Source organism: Salvelinus sp. IW2-2015, linkage group LG11, assembly GCF_002910315.2.
Source record: "Salvelinus sp. IW2-2015 linkage group LG11, ASM291031v2, whole genome shotgun sequence".
Lineage (NCBI taxonomy): Eukaryota > Metazoa > Chordata > Actinopteri > Salmoniformes > Salmonidae > Salvelinus > Salvelinus sp. IW2-2015.
In genome coordinates, this window is record NC_036851.1 from 17,056,206 (window position 1) to 17,074,549 (window position 18,344).

The 18,344-nt window shown below is 41.0% G+C and overlaps 1 protein-coding gene across 3 annotated transcripts in view; it reads left to right on the top strand.

The window, feature by feature from the left end:
- Positions 1-3,570: 3,570 nt before the first annotated feature.
- Positions 3,571-18,344, top strand: part of LOC111969923 (GATA-binding factor 2-like) — an 18,771-nt gene continuing 3,997 nt past the window's right edge. The window contains exons 1-5 of one of the 3 annotated variants that reach the window (XM_070445570.1): positions 3,571-3,770; positions 9,383-9,841; positions 10,830-11,402; positions 14,348-14,493; positions 17,111-17,236. In XM_070445570.1, coding sequence (XP_070301671.1) covers positions 9,616-9,841; positions 10,830-11,402; positions 14,348-14,493; positions 17,111-17,236 — 1,071 coding nt within the window. In that variant the 5' untranslated portion in view covers positions 3,571-3,770; positions 9,383-9,615. The other 2 variants (XM_023996317.2, XM_070445569.1) reach the window with 2 other exon arrangements.

An 18,344-nucleotide genomic window follows, 5' to 3' on the forward strand; every position in this document is an offset into this window, starting at 1 on the left:
TTAGGCCCATACCACACCATGTCTATCGTAAGCCTATACCTGTTAAGATTATAGTTCTACTCATAAGACAGTGAAAATAATTGTGTTTGAATTTGAATATTTTATTCTAGTGGTAAGAAAGGCATTTGTTAGAGAATACACACATACAAAAACAGCAGGAACTGCTTGTCTACTTTCACTAATAAACTTTTGACATTTCGGAATCTTTAGTAATACAAGCCTATTGTATTTGTTATAGTATATATTGTATTTTTAAGTCGATATTGAAGTGAACATTATTGCCATTGATAATACTGTGATTAATAGACATAATAATTATYTTTTATTCCTATTATTAGGCCTATTATTATTATTATTATTATAATCATCATTATTATTATTATTAGTAGTAGTAGTAGTAGTAGAATAGTAGGCCTGTATTATTGTTGTTGTTCTTCGTTTTACTTAGCCTAAGCTAATAATATCACAGTATTATGTTGTTGTTTATTTGATTGTTATTTATGGACATTAATATTGTCATTGTTAATTGTTATTATGTGTTAGTTATTATGTTACATTGTGTTTCAAATTTCAACGGTGATAGTTAATATAAGTTATAGGAAGTAGGCTGCCATTCAGTATAGAAAGCATATCTGAAAACGCATGCATGGCTACATCCCAGGCAAAGGAGTAAAAAAACACATTTAGCCCTACCACTTTGCCAATGTAGAGACAACAACCGAGGAGACAGGATTAATCAGTCAGATAACCATCATATCACTTCACTATGATATATGTTTAATATAGCGTGTATTGATATGTAAAGTGTGTGTACCAATGGCCTATACTCAATAAACTAATTTAAAAACCCCAATGGAGCTAATATTGGCTCCAACACCGGGCGCGTAAAACCTGTAAATATTTGTTCATTCTCTGCATCTATCTGTCTCTATCAACCTGCGGGATCTTCTCCCCACAAATGATGCATTAGATGCATTGAATGTATTTCTTGTGCAAGTTTGAAAAGGCGGCGATAATCTGGGAATGAGAGATAAGGAACACCAATTTATTCAGCGGCACTTTGGTCCCTGCTTCCAGCTTCGTTCGGTGCTGACACCCCCAGCAGTTTGCTGATAACGATTAGGCCATTTATTATCTTCACAGAGAACAAAGATTGCCTAGTGCCGATGAAATATTACCCCATGGTAGGCTAATAATCGGAAGAAGAAGGGCCCTGGCATCTAATGCAGCATGCATATATAAATAATAACGTCTCTGCCAAGCGCCGTGCAGACACTTAGGACAAAAACCCTGCTGCAGAACATGTTGAAAATGATAAGAAAGAAACATAGTGCGAAATAAATGAATAAATACATAGAATACATGTTCATGTGCTTATGTGATTATGATGACCCCATGAAAAATATTATTATTCAATTATTGTTAGGCCTATTATTATTATTAAGACCTCCACCGTAGAATTATTGTGGCTAATCTTGAACTATAACTTTGTAGGCTATATTGTCATTACGCTCGCCTCAAGATAATTTGCTTTAAAATGTCCATAATATAAGCTAGGTGTCAAACTATAGGCTAGATTTGGATGGACAATGTGACATGTCATATTGTCTATGAAATATATATGTTTTATTATTATTATTATYTATATTTTTTTATAGAAGTTCCAAATAGGAATTGAAGCTCTGGGCTGATAAACTTTAAACGCGCGCTCAAACCAAGAGGCTGTTATTTTCGCTGGACAGAGATCACAAGGCTCACGCTGCTCATACCTTTATTGATCTGTAACTAATAGGCATTCTAATTGGCTTAATGGTATGGGTATGTTACAAAATTCTTCATTTACCCAACCATTTTTTTTTGTCAAGTGATGATGGGCTACCGTCTTGTAAATAAACGATCATCTAAACGAAAAGAGCTATTCGTGATGAGTGTTTGATTATAATTATTAACATTAACAAGTATTATCATAAATTTGGTGTTGTTGATGATGTAACTTTATGTAGCCTAAAAGAAAGAACTGTTGCTTTTGGGGTGGATACAGTGAAAATAATGGACATTCGAATTGATCTCTTATGTCTGCTCCAAGTTCCCATTTTCAACTTCTAATTTGAATAGTGGGATAACAACATCCGGACAGGGGTCGAGTTTACATTTCAAGGAAGGTATAGGCAGGCTAGAGTCACCACTGTATGCAAGTAGGCCTAAGTCTATAATGCTCTATCCAGTTTCAACAAGATATGGTGTCTTCAATTGTGCGCGGTCATTGAATTTGACATTGTACAAAAACATTTTGAAGAAAATGAAGGCCTATGCGCCAAAATACAACAACCGTGTAGCCTACATTGGGGAGCTTTTTTTGCCTCCATGGAGGGTTGCCATAAAGCCATCTTAAGATAACATATAGGCTATCTCCTGTCTTTCTTTCTCGAGCTGTTCTTCTTCTTTATTTTGTGCAATTCTGATATATGTAGACCAGACCGATTATTATCAGTTTATTTTTCTTTCGATTATTTAATCAACTAGGCCTTTGGGAATGACACATAAACTAGTGACAGTGTGTATATTCTTTTCTGTTGTTTTTATTCAAGGTCTTATTCCTGGATGCAAAACAGAGGTATTTGCAGAAGCGATTTTAAGCATTGAAATGAATGCAAGTAATTCTGTCAAAGTTCAATTTGTCTTTATTTTCTTTATGCAAGCTTGGTTTTCTCCTCTTTTTGTGTGTGTGCACTCTAGGGGACACGGCCCGGGATGCAGCAGTCCTTGCACCTGCCTGGCTTTAGCTGCAGCGCACGAGCCTAGGTCGCGTGCAGGAGATTTCAAGGCTTTGCATGTTTTAAAGTTGGTGTTAATGTGTGGGACAAAGTAAAAAGAAGATCGTAGGAGGGAGGGTCGGTCATGGGGTATACCGTATTTCAATCAAAATGAGCGGGGAAGGAATTCATTACACCGGATTGCTGTAGGCCAATTATATTGTGCATGTAGTTTTAGTTTGCTTGAGAGCCCAGCAACCCAAGATAGCTCAATATGTAATAGAATCACAAAAATCTGAGTCAACTAAACTCAATAACCTGATTGGGAAGATGTTTGATCCAAGTGGATTGGATGACAATAATGAAGCAGTGTCTCTTTAGGAAGCTTTTTTTTCGTATTCACTCAGTTACTGGGTTACTCACCTTGCACGGGTTGGTTGAGTGATACTGACGTGCCACTCTCTCTCACATTCCATAAGGAACTGTTCTGCTTCGACTATGAAGTGGAATTGTTGGCCGGATAAACCTTATGCTTAAGAGGATTTTAAGAATGAACACTAGATACTGTGCGTCCCCTCTTTCACAATCCATATCAAAATGCTCAAAGAAGTCACGACCCGGAAGACAAGATTGAGACTGGTTGACGCACCATAACAACATACATTGCTCCTATGTCTATCAAGTTTTTTTCTCCTCGTTTTCAGCGGAGCTATTGAAAGAAAAGGGGGGAGAGCAAAGCGAAAGAGAGAAATAGAGATAACGGGAGAGATAGAGAGGGGGGGGGGCGATGCTAAACTGCTTGCCAGCTGACATAACTCTTTTGGGACAGAGGGACAGCTTCCACAGCAGCATCAAACAAACGCGGATTGATTTTTAGGCAGTCCACCACCCATAACTGCGCATAAAGGGAAACGTCAGCGAGATCTACGTAGTGCCAGGCAGGCGAAACGGAGACCCGGTTATAGGCTACCGGACTGAATCTCTCATTAGACAGAGCGGGACCGAGTCAGTCTGTTGGTAAGAGATATTCATTATTTACTATTTACTATTGTTGTAAGTGGAATTATTTAGACATGCTGTAAATTCCTTGCAATCGTGTTACTGGTTGAGGTACATATTTAAAGACTAGTTGTCCATCAACTGAAATTAAATATGTGAGAGTGGGCTATCCAAGCGTAAAGCTTTTTTTTATCCATCTGCCTATATATCAATATACTTGCCTCATAATGATGCATCGTTGACTGCACACATTATAGGCTACAGAGAGCCCTAGTTGGCACCGCACTTGGAGTGGCACCGTCACGGAGTAGCCGTGTTAGAATGTGGGAAGAACAAGATAACATATAAGCTATCACAATAATAACAATAGACTACAATTTCACTGTATTTTATGCAAACAGTTTCTCATGGGTTTATATCATATAGTCTTCCAATTATAATAATTCGTTACGCAGCATGTAATCTAATTCTGCTATTATATCCTGCTTATGTAGTACTGCATGCACTTCCCTGTAAAATCTATAATTACTACTATCAAACACAGTTTTCTGGCTTGCAAAACAATAACATCATTTTTTTATCAGACTAAATAGAATGCATAGAAACAGTATGCTATAGGTCCTTTCAGTATTCGTTATTACGTGTCTTTGTAACAATTAGGCTGTATCAACTAGGAATACAACACAATGTGATGCATTGAACATGAAGTCATCTGGTAGAGCTAAGGTCCTCCCAAAGACATACATTCCGCACCATCGATTAGGCTATCATTTGTCCAGATTCAATTCTTCACGGTTTAACAGTGTTATTACATGGTTATTACGAGTAGCCCAATCAGTTGAATGAACAGACTTCATGTGATCTGTTGTTTTACTAGATGTTCGTGAAGTATTAAAAAGTTAATCACAATTGAACTTTAATTAAACGTGACAATTGCTGTGGCCTTGGGTTATGGAATTGTGCAGATCTAGGCTAACCAATCACGGTTGTGAGATCAACATCAGCGTCATATTAAGATGACGATGTATGTATCCACTAATCACCTGTGCTTTCAAACGCATTAAGACTCCAGTAAKCAACCCCCTTTCATCACAAGAAAGGGCAATAACGTCATGGTCTCAGCGGTCGAATAGAAACAGGGGCGGGCGGGACTGTTGTCTCGAGCAGGCAGATTTATTGCCCTCGTGAGACTGTCATCAGCTAATAAAAATTACACTTACACTCGAAACTCAGCATGTGGCCCCTTACCTATCAGTCACCTCACATGCCATACCAGTTAAGCGTCCCTTTTCTGCGTGTGTGTCAGATAAGTGTGGTCAAGATGATCACTTAGACCTAATATAAATACCCTCTCAAATGATATCAAGGCTACCAGTGAGGTCCATGGAGCCAAAATGTACAGAAGTCCATCCAATAATGGACCATTATACTATGAACATGTCCTTTGAACATACAGTWGCCAGATTCACCAACTCAGAAAACAGTTATGGCATCTAGTTTAATATGAGGGTGAAAATGCATTGCTTTCACAACCCTGTTCTGGGTTCGCACTTCCACTAGGATGGGCTGTGTGCTGTCTGCTTCTGTCTACTCTATAGCCCCCAGTGCCCTGTGCTCGATGTAATTACCCATGAGTAAAGGACAATAATGCTTCAGCTGGTTTGTGTCATTCTCCTCTCCCCAGCTCTGCTTATCTTCACAAACCCCTCTGTGGCTTTCTCTACCCCCCACCCCCCCTCTGAATAATGATGGATGTTGACCATAAGCAAGGGGAACAAACAGGTAGAGAAAGGCAAGCTCATTTCATAGCAGCACCTGTTAATTATTGGAATGGTCTCTGTTGCTCGTACACCGACTCTGGTTCAGTAATAACCATGTTGTGTTGCTACCATGTTGTTGTCATGTTGTGTAGCTACCATGCTGTGTTGTCATGTGTTGCTGCCTTGCTATGTTGTTGTCTTAGGTCTATCTTGTTGTGATGTGTGTTTTGTCCTATATTTATTTATTTTTTGAATTTMTATTTTTAATCCCAGCCCCGGTCCCCGCAGGAGGCCTTTTGCCTTTTGGTAGGCCGTCATTGTAAATAATAATTTGTTCTTAACTGGCTTGCCTAGTTAAATAAAGGTTAAATCATAAATAAATCTAAAATAACAACCGTCCGGTCATTCACCTTACCTTAACAATGGTCGTAGGGATATCTTCAACATGAAATGTGCCTTTTGTTAAGTAAATCAGGTGTTACATGGAGTGAAAATTAGTCTGGAGTAGGACTTTAAAGCTGACCGCTGCACAGATAGGCCTACAAACCTACGGCAGAAGAGAAAAAGTATCCTGAATTGACATGGTTTTGCTACCATCGTATTGCCTCTTATTCATAACAATGCCTGTCATTGACATGTATAGCCAATGAACATTTGGTATGGGAATAAATGTTTTCCCTCAGTCATAGGCAGCAAGGAAGGGTTAATGTGCTTACCTCCAAGGGCTCTACCGCTCTAGTAGGATAGCATCCCCTGTGAGACAATGCTGCTATGTCCTTGAGCGAGGACCCCCCCCCCCCCNTCCTTTGTTCCAGCACAGATACAAATGGGATTAATGAAGGTATAAATTACAGAGGGGTAAATCCCGCTGAGTAATCCATTTGGCAAACATGCGAAACAACAATGGAGAGGCTGCTTGCTGGGCCTGACCCACCCAGTCCCAGCCACACAGCACAGAGCAGGCTGCGGTACAGAGGAGCACAGCACCGAGGACAGACAACCACACAGACAGACAAACAGCAGCGGTGATGTAAGGGGGAAAAAAGATGACCTGCCATGATCACTATTAGGGTTTGGCAAAACACAAGATTTGAATTCCTCTTGCTTTACGTTGAAAACATGTAGTCGTTGCATTGCTGTTAAATTGATGCATCATAGTTTAGAGAGATCTCTTGTGTTGATGGTTTTTATAATTTTTTCAGTGCAGTCCTGTATCTTCAGGGAATATTTATGTTGTACTTTAGACCAAAGTGCCATAGAAAACATGGTTTGAAATCTCTGTAACTTGACCTGCCAATGAATGACAATTGACAGTGGCAAATTATTTCAAAGAAACCTATTTATTAAGACACCTACACCTGACATTTTCAGCTGCTATAGCTCTCATTTCAGGAGAATGTCTGTTATTTGGGTGATTACATAAGGAGACCCTTGGGTGTGTTATGACCCCACATACACTCATTTGTTGATTTTAGAAGTTGACAAGCACAGAGAGCTGAGCTCATCATGTCATGGCCCCTGACCAGATGCCAATGACTGAATGCCAAGCCACACACACTCTCGCTCGCGCGCAAGCACGCACACAAACACACACACCCTGCAAACATCCCCATATCAAAGCCCAAACTGTCCAAATGCCCTCGTTCTAACATTGCGTTAAGCTATTCATGCATTCTTTTTTTCACAGGTTGAGTATAGTAGCCTAAGAATGTAATTATTTGATTTATGCTTGGCCAAAACATCACTGTATTTCTATCAGAATAAACAAAGCTTGGACGTAACTGATCTCGAGGCTTTTTTGGAACGATTGTGAAGTCCATGCGCTGAGATTTTTTTCTGTGACGTCTAGTCGGGGCGTCAGAGAGGCGGCCAGTCTGGGCCSGGAGCTCCCTCCAATTATTGTCTGTCAATCACGCACGCCACACACACTTTCTTTATTAAAAAAGACATGCAAACATTTTCTTTAATATTCAATATCGTGATGTATGGCACGAAATGCCACATTTTTACTATAGAGGGTAAGCCAGTACGTCTCGACTGGCGATTTTATCCTGGATGCTCTTTCCCCGTATTATTTTGATCAGGTACAGACAGGCCCATAGAATACCTGTGCAAAAGTGTGTAGGCTACAGTATTTCATCACATTATAATAAAACACCACTTGAAGGCTAAACCTAATAACCTCATAACAAGCGCTGGATTATAGACTACATTTTAGGAGGTTCAGTTGGTAGCCTATTCAATAGGCTTTTGCTTATGAGGCCTTCCAATCTATTCCTGGCTTGAAACAAATCACATGTATTTGGGTATGTAGAGCGGTTGTAGGACAAAACCTAGCTGGTTATACCGGCGCACTTGATAAAAGGTTATTTGCGACACTGTCTTTATGCCTGTGGTGGACAAGCCTTCTTGTTTCAGCCATGAGTTGAATGTAAACAAGAATGAACAAAGTGTCGCTAATGGTCACCAATTGGTTTTACACAGGTGAGGCGGGCCTGGCGCCCTGTCTGTACCACCAAGTGAGAAAAAGGCTCCATTAACATGCAAAAAGTGTTGACTGCTCTAGATCTTAGGCAAAACCAATGTTTTCACAAGAGGAATATCGTGACTACTAATTAAAGACTTAGGCGCTCACAACAATGGCCCCACTTTCGAAGTCATAAAACGGCTCCTCTCCTATTAATCCTAGAGGTACTGACAATTGGTTTTATATGCATTGCAGGATCATGTGAACATTCACACTTGCAATTGGTGTTGTTCTACAAGACATTTACATAATTGGCATATAGAATCCTTGTAAAATGTGTCCAAACTGCCGATGCAGTTCTCCACAAGGGCCTATGCTGTAAAACAAGGCATATGTGAAAAACAACCACTTTACTGTTGAATACAGAATAATAACCAAAAGACTGKTTAATTATTTTATGATGTTTGATAGCATTTCAATTAGCCCACTAAGCATGTTGAACATCTAATCTGGTTGGTTTCATTTAACTAGCCTATACAAAATAGCATTGGCATACACTTTGAATTCAAACTTAGCAATATAATGTTGTGTTATCTAAAGGCTAAACAATCTCAAGGTGGCAACAGCCTATAGGCTACTGCGTTTGCCAGATAATGTAGGCCTAGTTGACTGTTACAGAAATTGTCAGGCTTACAARTTACAGTTTCAATTTGCCTCCATCTGGGCTGTCCGTCTCTGAGTGTTGGTAAAAGAAGACATTATCAGGGGCAAATTGCTCATTCTGCGAGCTTCACGAGAGAGAAAAGWCCCCCGAGAAATTACACCGCTGATTGATATGTCTTTTAGTTTTTTGGTCCGGGGCATTACTGTTTCGAATGGAAACTGAAACAGCTGGGATACATGAGCCAATTGCAGCTATACTGATCTGTGATTGGCTTACAGGAGGTCACTGCTCGCCCTTGACTCCGCCCCGGCTCGCTTGATATGGAATTTACTGGCGCCAGTCGCGTCAGTGTACTGCCACAATTCAGTAGGAAAGTGCGCCGGGGTACCTCACGGATCAGGCGTTTCAGAGATTAAAGTCTGTTTGAACAGCTGATCGTAGTCATAGATCAAACTTTCAACAGGTAAATTCAGAAMAAATACTTTTTTCCAATGGAATAAGATTGGATGCATGTGTTATGAGTATAACATTGCAGCAATGGTGCAATACACTGTAAGTAGTTTAAAAAATATACAGTCTTGTGGTGAAAGCTGTTTGTAAAAGGTCGCCTGGGATGATTGAACGTATAGGGAAAACAACAATCTCGTATATTTTGCATACATCGCCGAAGAAGTTGTGCAAAAGAGTCTGGCACCAGGTTGTGTATTAAATTATAAAATGTTGTTGTGTTTCATTGCAGGTGTCAGTAAGAGCCAATAAAACGGATCAAGGATTCTATTTCTGAAGCAAAGAACCTTTAAGGAGAGTGTGCCGAAAACCCGTATGACATCACTACGTCCATCCTTTTCTCCACATTTCGGGACTGTAAAAATTGCTTAATCCAGGAGAAGGACCACATAAAGATAACTTATATTTTCAGAAAAAGTACGACGTTTTGGTGATATATTGGATAAAGTTATCGACTATTTAGGTATGGAAGTCGCAGCCGATCAATCTCGGTGGATGGCGCATCATCACGCCGTGTTGAATGGGCAGCACCCAGACTCGCATCACCACAGCTTGGCCCACAACTACATGGAGCCCATGGCGCCGCTTTTGCCACCAGACGAAGTGGATGTGTTTTTAAACCACTTGGACTCTCAGGGGAACCCCTACTATGCCAACTCCCGGGCCAGGGTTACATACAGCCAGGCACATGGTAAGACGCGCTCAGCCTTGTGATTTAACTGTATTTAAGTCTGTTTTATAGCCTTTAGGTAATTGTGAGAGGGTGCAATAAGACAACATGTATCCAACCACCCAGGCTGTTGCTTTAAAACTAATCGATGGTAGGCCTATATTATTGCCATAACTGGTTGTGTGATGTTTGATGCACAAAGAGCTTTGGCACAGAACATTTTTCTATTACCAGTAAAAAGTCGTCCATAAAGAACCTTGTATTTAAAAACAAATCTAGATATGGTATCTTATTCAATATGTGAGAACATAAATGATGTCAATTGAAATACTGTAACACATAGATGTCCATGCGCGTGGCTGTCTCTGGCGTACGGCYTGGAATCATAAAACGAGAATTTCTAGCAAGAGACAGCAAGAGGAAAGGGAAGTATGTCATTTAACCCCTCTGTTGGAGCAGGGGTTTCTAGAGAGAGAGAGAGACACTTCCCGGATATAACATCAAAACGCAAAATTACTAATAACATTATTTAGTCCAAGATCTGGAACTGAGCGACCAACAGGCAATGACCATAGGCAAATAGCAGTTCAGTCGAGGCCTTTACACTGATCACATTTTCTCCCCGTGGATTTCTTTCTCCCATACATGCCTTTCGACAATAAGAGATTGTGTTGCAACAAGCGTAAACATTTACATCTGTAAATATTTTTGTCAAGTAGTCTATGGTACGGAGCTGTAGTAGCCTAACTATTGTTTTAGATTTCGCTGGGACTGTGAAATGGCGTGGTTTTAAAGTTGGTGCCCTGTAGGCTATTTTAATCACTTTTACACTAGGAAAAATATACCTCAATGTCGAGTTTAAATAGTTTGGAATTGACATCAACAGGTGAGGAGACAGCACTTTACGCAGCGTGATAGAACTGGTGAGGAGACAGCACTTTACGCAGCGTGATAGAACTGGACACATCGCTTTCGATTAGAAAAAAATCATAATATTTCTTATTTACAGCTCGCCTTGGGAGTCAGGTTTGCCGGCCACACCTAATCCACAGCCCCGGCATTCCGTGGCTTGACAGCGGGAAGGCGGCCCTCTCTGCTGCCCACCACCATAACGCATGGGCGGTCAGCCACTTCAGCAAGCCAGGAATGCATCCTGCTAGCTCCGGCTACCCTTGCAGTAGCAGCTCCAGCACTGCTCCGGTGTCTTCCCTCACCCCTGCGTCCCACTGCAGCCCGCACCATCTCTACAGTTTCCCTCCTACGCCTCCCAAAGACGTGTCCCCGGACCTCGGCCCTGCTTCTCCAACCTCCACCTCGACAAGAATGGACGAGAAGGAGTCCATCAAATACCAAGTGTCACTGGCAGAGGGAATGAAAATGGAGGGTTGCAGTCCTCTCCGCAACAGCCTGGCTTCGATGAGTGCCCAAACTCCCGCAACACACCACCCCATCCCGACCTACCCATACTCTCTCCCAACACCACACGAATACGGCGGCAGTCTCTTCCACCCCGGTAGCCTGCTGGGTGGATCTTCATCCAGCTTTACGCCGAAGTGTAAAAGCAAAGCCCGGTCGTGCTCAGGTGAGTTTCATAAGTCTATTCCTAAAGTTACCCTGCGCATAAAGAGTCTGGTATAGCCTAATTATGTAATTTTAAGGTATACAAATATTGGGAGTCCATGTTAGGACAATATAAACCAGTGTCAGGCCTATGTTTTGTCAAAACGCTTTGGAAGTGCATGGATTTCTGTCAGGGCCCAAACAACAATTAACATTTAGCTTGTTCTAAATGTATTTTACTTGTAGGGCTATGAATGCTTTAATCTTCAAGAAATAGATTGGGTGGTCCTGTAAGTGTTTCYCTGTCGAACAGTTGCTGTAATAACCTCAGGTTATTTTACCCGCAGCGCTTCTCTCCTTCCCAAACCTGTCCCAGTGGCTCTTATCTCTGTTCCATCGCATTCGTCACCACTTGTAAACACCATCCACTTAAATGAAATGATTAAGCATTTAACATGAAACGACTAATATTTGAAACGCAAATATTCAGGTTTGATCATGATTAAACACTTTTGAGTCGAGGCAAGGAGATAACAGCCTAAAGTCAAACAATCACCAAAATTAAAATACGGAATTATAGGCTTATAGGCTAGTTGGCAGAATTATTATAAAGAGGGTTCTGAATATAATAATATTTCAATAGAATATGTAATAATACTTATTGTGAATGTTTTTATTAGTAGGCCTGTTGAAAGTGCTAGGCCTATAATGCTAGTGCTAGGCCTAGGCCTATAATAAGCATGTCTCTATCCAGATTTTAAAAAAAATACAGTTTTTTTATTACAAAATTGCACGAATGCTAACCTAATCATCCTTTTGAAACCATATGCAATGTGGTCGTGTTTATCTGGGCTGATTGGCTGAATGCTGAAAATAAATGCCACCAATGCCCTTGTTTGGCAGAAGCTTAAAAAATGCAGGAGTCACGACGCTCTGGCGACTCCTGCCATATCCTGTATACTTTGAGTGAACAAATCACGACCTCCACCGTCCACTGCTCGCCCCAATACTAACAAAGCACTGTCGGGACGCGCTGTCACAGGCGACAGAGCCCTGRTGTTTGTGTTTTTAAGCATGGCCTTGGCCCAGTGCGCTGAGARAGTGAGAAAGAATCAAGCCCAGGGAGATGAAAGGATGATTAACACTAGTAGTAATGACCATATCGAAGACAACAAAGTCATAATACAATAATAATAATTGATAATAAGGTTATGATATTGTAATAATAACTGCTACTCTAAAAATATTAGATAGTTAATTATATAGTTAATCAAGCCATCACATGAGCTCATAGGGAGACATTTATCATTACATTTGCTCAGACTAATTAACTCAAAGTTAATTATGTTGTGGGCCTGGTGTCCAAAAATAATTTGAATGTGGAGTCTCTCTAACTGTTCGTTAGTGTATAGAGATATTAGCAAACAACTGTCTTCATTTGGATTATCACTASAGATCAAAGTGTTATTATCTGATGTATGCTCAGTAGTTCAATAATTTGTGGATGGCAGATTGGTTATGCAAATATTTTAATTAAAACAGTATCCACAAATCTTTTAACGGGATTATTTTATGCAAGAGCATTGTAACTATCAGAACAGAGAAATACACATGAACTTGAAGCTTCCCTTACAGATCCAGAATCAGTAACTCACATAAGGTCTGCCATTCCTTTATCAGTCCCAAAGTCTGATGGAGCCGTGATTGATTGTTGTATGAAATGCCACAGTGACATTTCAGCAGTCAGCACATACCTTAAGACAGTGTTACTTCCTGTTTAAATAACCTTCAACTAMCCCTATCCGCTCACCTACATACCTCCTCCCTGGAAAGGCAATGGCCTCAGTCTCTCTACTATACTCTCGGCCAGTGGGATTTCAGTGTTTTCTCCCCAAGGAACTTCCCAAATTACACAACAATTCAACAGCTTTTGTAATTTTGGAGCTGGAAGGCGATGTTGTATTGATACTGGTGCCTCTGCTGGACTGACAAAACAGGGAGAGAGAGTCAAACACTCAGAATACACTTCAAAAGGAGCGTTGCCATTGTCCAGAGCAGATCCCTTTCTCAGGTTTAGGTGGGACTATGGGTGTTGCTGACATTATAATAGGAATAAAGGCACGATGCTCTAGGGAGAGGAAAACATGAATTAAACAAGGCCATTTTGGTCGAGGTTCAGCAACGGCCCATTTGASRSWGRSRYTMKWWRKWKKSWSKYWSCWYRKWGWYYYYYGAGAGAGAGAGAGAGACAGGCAACACCCACTGTCTTTCTGCAGCTGAAGATGTAGAAGTGGGTGAAAAGACTTGAACCCTGAACACACCAGAAGAGGGTGTGTTCAGAAACCTAACAATGAAAAGATTTAGTAAATAATTTCAAAAGTCACGAGTTAAGGGAAACATAGAAACCGGGCTGGTATAAAGTGATACTGAGCTATAATATGGGCACCTATTTGTTGGAGACCACYATGTGGTCAGGCCCACATTTAATACCACCACCAGCACCACACTCGTCTGTTTCCTCTCATGTGTGCCCACAGCACATTAATTATGTAGCTCTAATTTGATGGTGTCTCACATTCATCTGTTTGGACACCTTTGGACACGTCCTGGCTGTCTCTGGGTTTCCTACCCTGGATCACTTTACATACAGGTGTCTGTGTCCATGGCGATTCGCCCTGAACCAAACTGTACAAATGACAGACATATGGGATTGTCTTTGGCTGGTACACCTGCACACTGATATGTACACTGAGACACTGTCCTCCCAGTGTGTGTGTGGGGGGGGGGGCTTGGACTTCATATTACACTACTAATGAAGAGTGTCCAGTAGGCTCATGATTTCCTCTGTGTCCTCCTGACGGCTATTGTCTTCAATGTGAATCCGTTACTGTTTAGCTTTTGATGGAGTGTGAACTTTTTAATTATATAAATGTCCCTTTGTCTTCCCTCCACTTGAATTCTGCTCAGAGGGGCGCGAGTGTGTCAACTGCGGTGCCACCTCCACCCCGCTGTGGCGGCGGGACGGGACGGGCCACTACCTGTGCAATGCCTGCGGCCTGTACCACAAGATGAACGGCCAGAACAGACCTCTCATCAAGCCCAAACGCAGACTGGTGAGTCCCCATCTCGCTCCCGTCTACCCTTCCACATCTGAGAAAGGGGGCCAAAATAGAGCACGAAGCAGATACCGCCAGGACAATTCCAGGAAAGTTGTATTTTCCCTATGATCTTCCTGGAATTGTTTGTCCCTCACACCCCCTGGTGATTGCCTACACCGCCTGTTACAATACTGCTACTATTGACATTTTAACTGCTATCATTAGTGCTGATACTGCTGATACTGTCACTGATCCAATGCCCATGCTGCTTTGGTTATCACCACGCTGAAGTGAGTGAAAAACAGTGCACACACACAAATACTTTGTCCAGTGTTTCTGCAAAGGCATTTACGAGCAAGGATTATTCTGAGCCCTGTTATTTCTAATGCACATACGCCTATATATTTTCATTGTCTCAGGTGGGCTGAATTATTACTGTATGTTTAATTTACAAGTTATTATTACAATACATTTTTCCCCAAATTATACTGGTTCCTGATTATTTTGAAAAGGTTTATTTGTTCATTTTATATTCAGACCTCTGATTAGGATTCATAATTTTGATTGTATAGGATAGGCCTACTTACCGTCTCGAACTTTTTAAGATATTCAAGTTGTGAGAAGTGACTTAATTTCAGTGGCAGTTCAAGYCACATTCCAAATGCTAACTTTTGGGTAGCTCCAAACATTTACGCATTAATATGCAATGGATTTAGATTGATATAAACTTTAAATTCGTATTTACATTTTGCTAAAACATATTTTACTTTATTTATATAAGGAARTTTTCTACCTTGTTTCCCTCTGAACATGTTAATGATCAGTAGGGGTTTACCCGCCATACCTAATTTKTGTATAGGCTAGATCTGAATAGTTTTGTTCTGACATAATTAAATCATACTACTATACATAGGCCTAATGGGAATATTTCAATCAATAGCTTATACCTTACTATCTAATTAAATTGACACTCATTATGCAGTCATCCAGTCATGCAGTTCCAAAGACGCAATAATAGACCAAATTATAGCCCAATTCACTCGTGTTGTTAAATGTAAATTCATGTTTTAATTTACAAGTGTAGTCTAACCCACGCGGTGGCCTTTTTGAAATATCGTAATTGTTTAACACATTGCAATGGTTGCCTGAGTTTGTCTTTGCCTAGGTTATCTTCCATTGAGATACATGTAATGGGATGGAGAACATTGTGAATGTTGTTTTTTATTTCTACAACTGTCTTTCTGAAATATATTGTAACAGACTGTATTAGCGTTATTGTCAGCATTAGTGGAACAAGTAGGCTATAAGTCATTTTAGCGCCGCTTGGTGTAAATAAGCGCGCCTCTGACTCGTTCTCTCGATGAGAAGTCCATTACATTTTCCATGGGTCGGTCTGTGGCCACAGCTTTGCATTTTCAACTCAAGTGTTTTCAGAGTTCTGTTCAAAGGGCATCCAGTTGTTTCCTATTCGGATATCTGCCCCGGCACGATAAGGAAGCCAGGCTCCCGGGTGTTTCCGCCTTCAACAAATACCACTGCATTTTGTATGGACCCGGCAGGCCAGACTTTTACAATATACTGTAAAGCGATTATCATAACACTATAGGACCCAGTTATGTGTGAAGAGAGAGAGAGAACGTGAGGGGCGGGATGGTGGTGGGGATTGGAAAATAAATGTATTTATGTTCTTGGTCTGTTGTTTGTTGGTCATGCTCCGTTGGCACTGGCACAAGCTTTATGCMCCGGAATGCGATGTGTTTTTTGTTGTAGTAGTATTCTACTTTTCTGTTTTTTTAAATTCCGTCGGTCGCCATCCTAGTTTTTACTCGGGATGTTTTGCATGAACCACTCTCATAAAACACTAAATTAATTAAAATAAATACATAGGCCTACATGCAATATACATGGCTGTAGTGTTATTGTATTGTGAGCCTAAATGTTTCTTATTATGTATGAAGAATAGATCTGTAATGGACACAAAGGGCATTGGCAGACAGGGTCCTGGTCTTATAGACGCCTATAGTCCGGGTCGTTTGATTCTCTGGATCAAGGGAAGGGAGAATCATGCATAGAGACGGTATAAATTATTAATGTAGCCTATCTAATTTTTTTATTAAATGAAATATGACAGCAGAAATTGGTACAAGACAGAAACAACGCATTTCAGAGAAACAGCTTTTGTAGCATTGCACAAATTGGAAAATTGAATTAAGCTTGTATAAATCACAGAATATATTCAATTAAACAAATACAGATGTGACTCCCTGTAAGCAATTTCATGAGTCTAACTGGCGCTGGCCTGGCTTTGAAGTTATGTGTGAATGTAGCCCTGAGAGTGGGACATTACAATAGGCTATAAAACGAGAGGTTTTAAGTTTTAAACGCAGAAATATCCTATAGGCAAAATTCCGAATGAACATTTGAAATGTATAGGCCTAATCTATATTAGTCTATGCATTAGGCTACGCCTACATGGCCATGGTAGTTAATTTCAATAATCGTATTCATGTCATGTTCACTTTCCTCGTTGATCTCTGTTGCCTAAGCTAATACAATCGTCAAATCAGCTAACATTTGAATGGCTTTATTCATAATGTAGCCTATTAACGTTCTGCCTTTTTCTCCTCCTCAGTCCGCTTCGAGACGAGCTGGCACCTGCTGCGCTAACTGTCAGACCACCACCACCACCCTTTGGAGGCGTAACGGCAATGGCGACCCGGTGTGCAACGCCTGCGGGCTCTACTATAAACTGCACAACGTAAGTAGCCTAACCGCTTACATAGAAACTGCGGGGCGAGCTGGTCAAGTGGGTGGACAGCTTGTATCGATTTAGGAGCGGGGGCGAGAGATGCAAAGCCTGCTTTCCCTGTGAAGCAGAACCCGCGGTCGTTTTTTCCCTTTTTATTAATCCATCMTTGTTTCAATCGGGGGTGTTACTCCCAGGAGAGGCTGGAGGGTGGGACTGTCATTCMGGGTAATGCGTCAGTTACATTGATGTCAGGGTAACACGGAACCCAAACCGGCTGCGCGCGTGCGCCATCGTGCGCTATCGTGCATACATTTATTTTGTCCCCCTACACCAAACGCGATCACGACACTCAGGTTAAAATAGCAAAACAAACTCTGAACCAATGACATTAATTTGGGGACAGGTCGAAAAGCATTAAACATGTATGGCAACTTAGCTAGTTAGCTTGCACTTGCTAGCTAATTTGTCCTATTTAGCTAGCTTGCTGTTGTCCTGGGATATAAACATTGAGTTGTTATTTTACATGAAATGCACAAGCTCCTCTACTCCGCCAATTAATCCACACATAAAATGGCCAACCAATCGTTTCTAGTCATCTCTCCTCCTTCCAGGCTTTTTCTTCTTTGAACTTATATGGTGATTGGCATCTAAACTTTCATTGTATTACCACGACGACCGGCAAAACATTTTGTCTTTCAATCACCCACGTGGGTATAACCAATGAGGAGATGGCACGTGGGTACCTGCTTCTATAAACCAATGAGGAGATGGGAGAGGCAGGACTTGCAGCGCGATCTGCATCACAAATAGAACTGACTTCTATTTTAGCCCTTGGCAACGCAGACGCTCGTTGGCACGCGAGCAGTGTGGGTGCAATAATTTAATAACATGGGTTTCTACATTTATTTTGCGACGCTCACGCGCGCGACGTGTCCGGTCTGGTCAGCATGTAACGTGTAAGTTACATTTATGTCATGGTAACGTGTCAGTTACGTTGATGTCAGGGTAAGGCGTCAGTTACATTGATGTCAGGGTAATGCGTCAGTTACGTTGATGTCAGGGTAATGCGTCAGTTACGTTGATGTCAGGGTAATGCGTCAGTTACGTTGATGTCAGG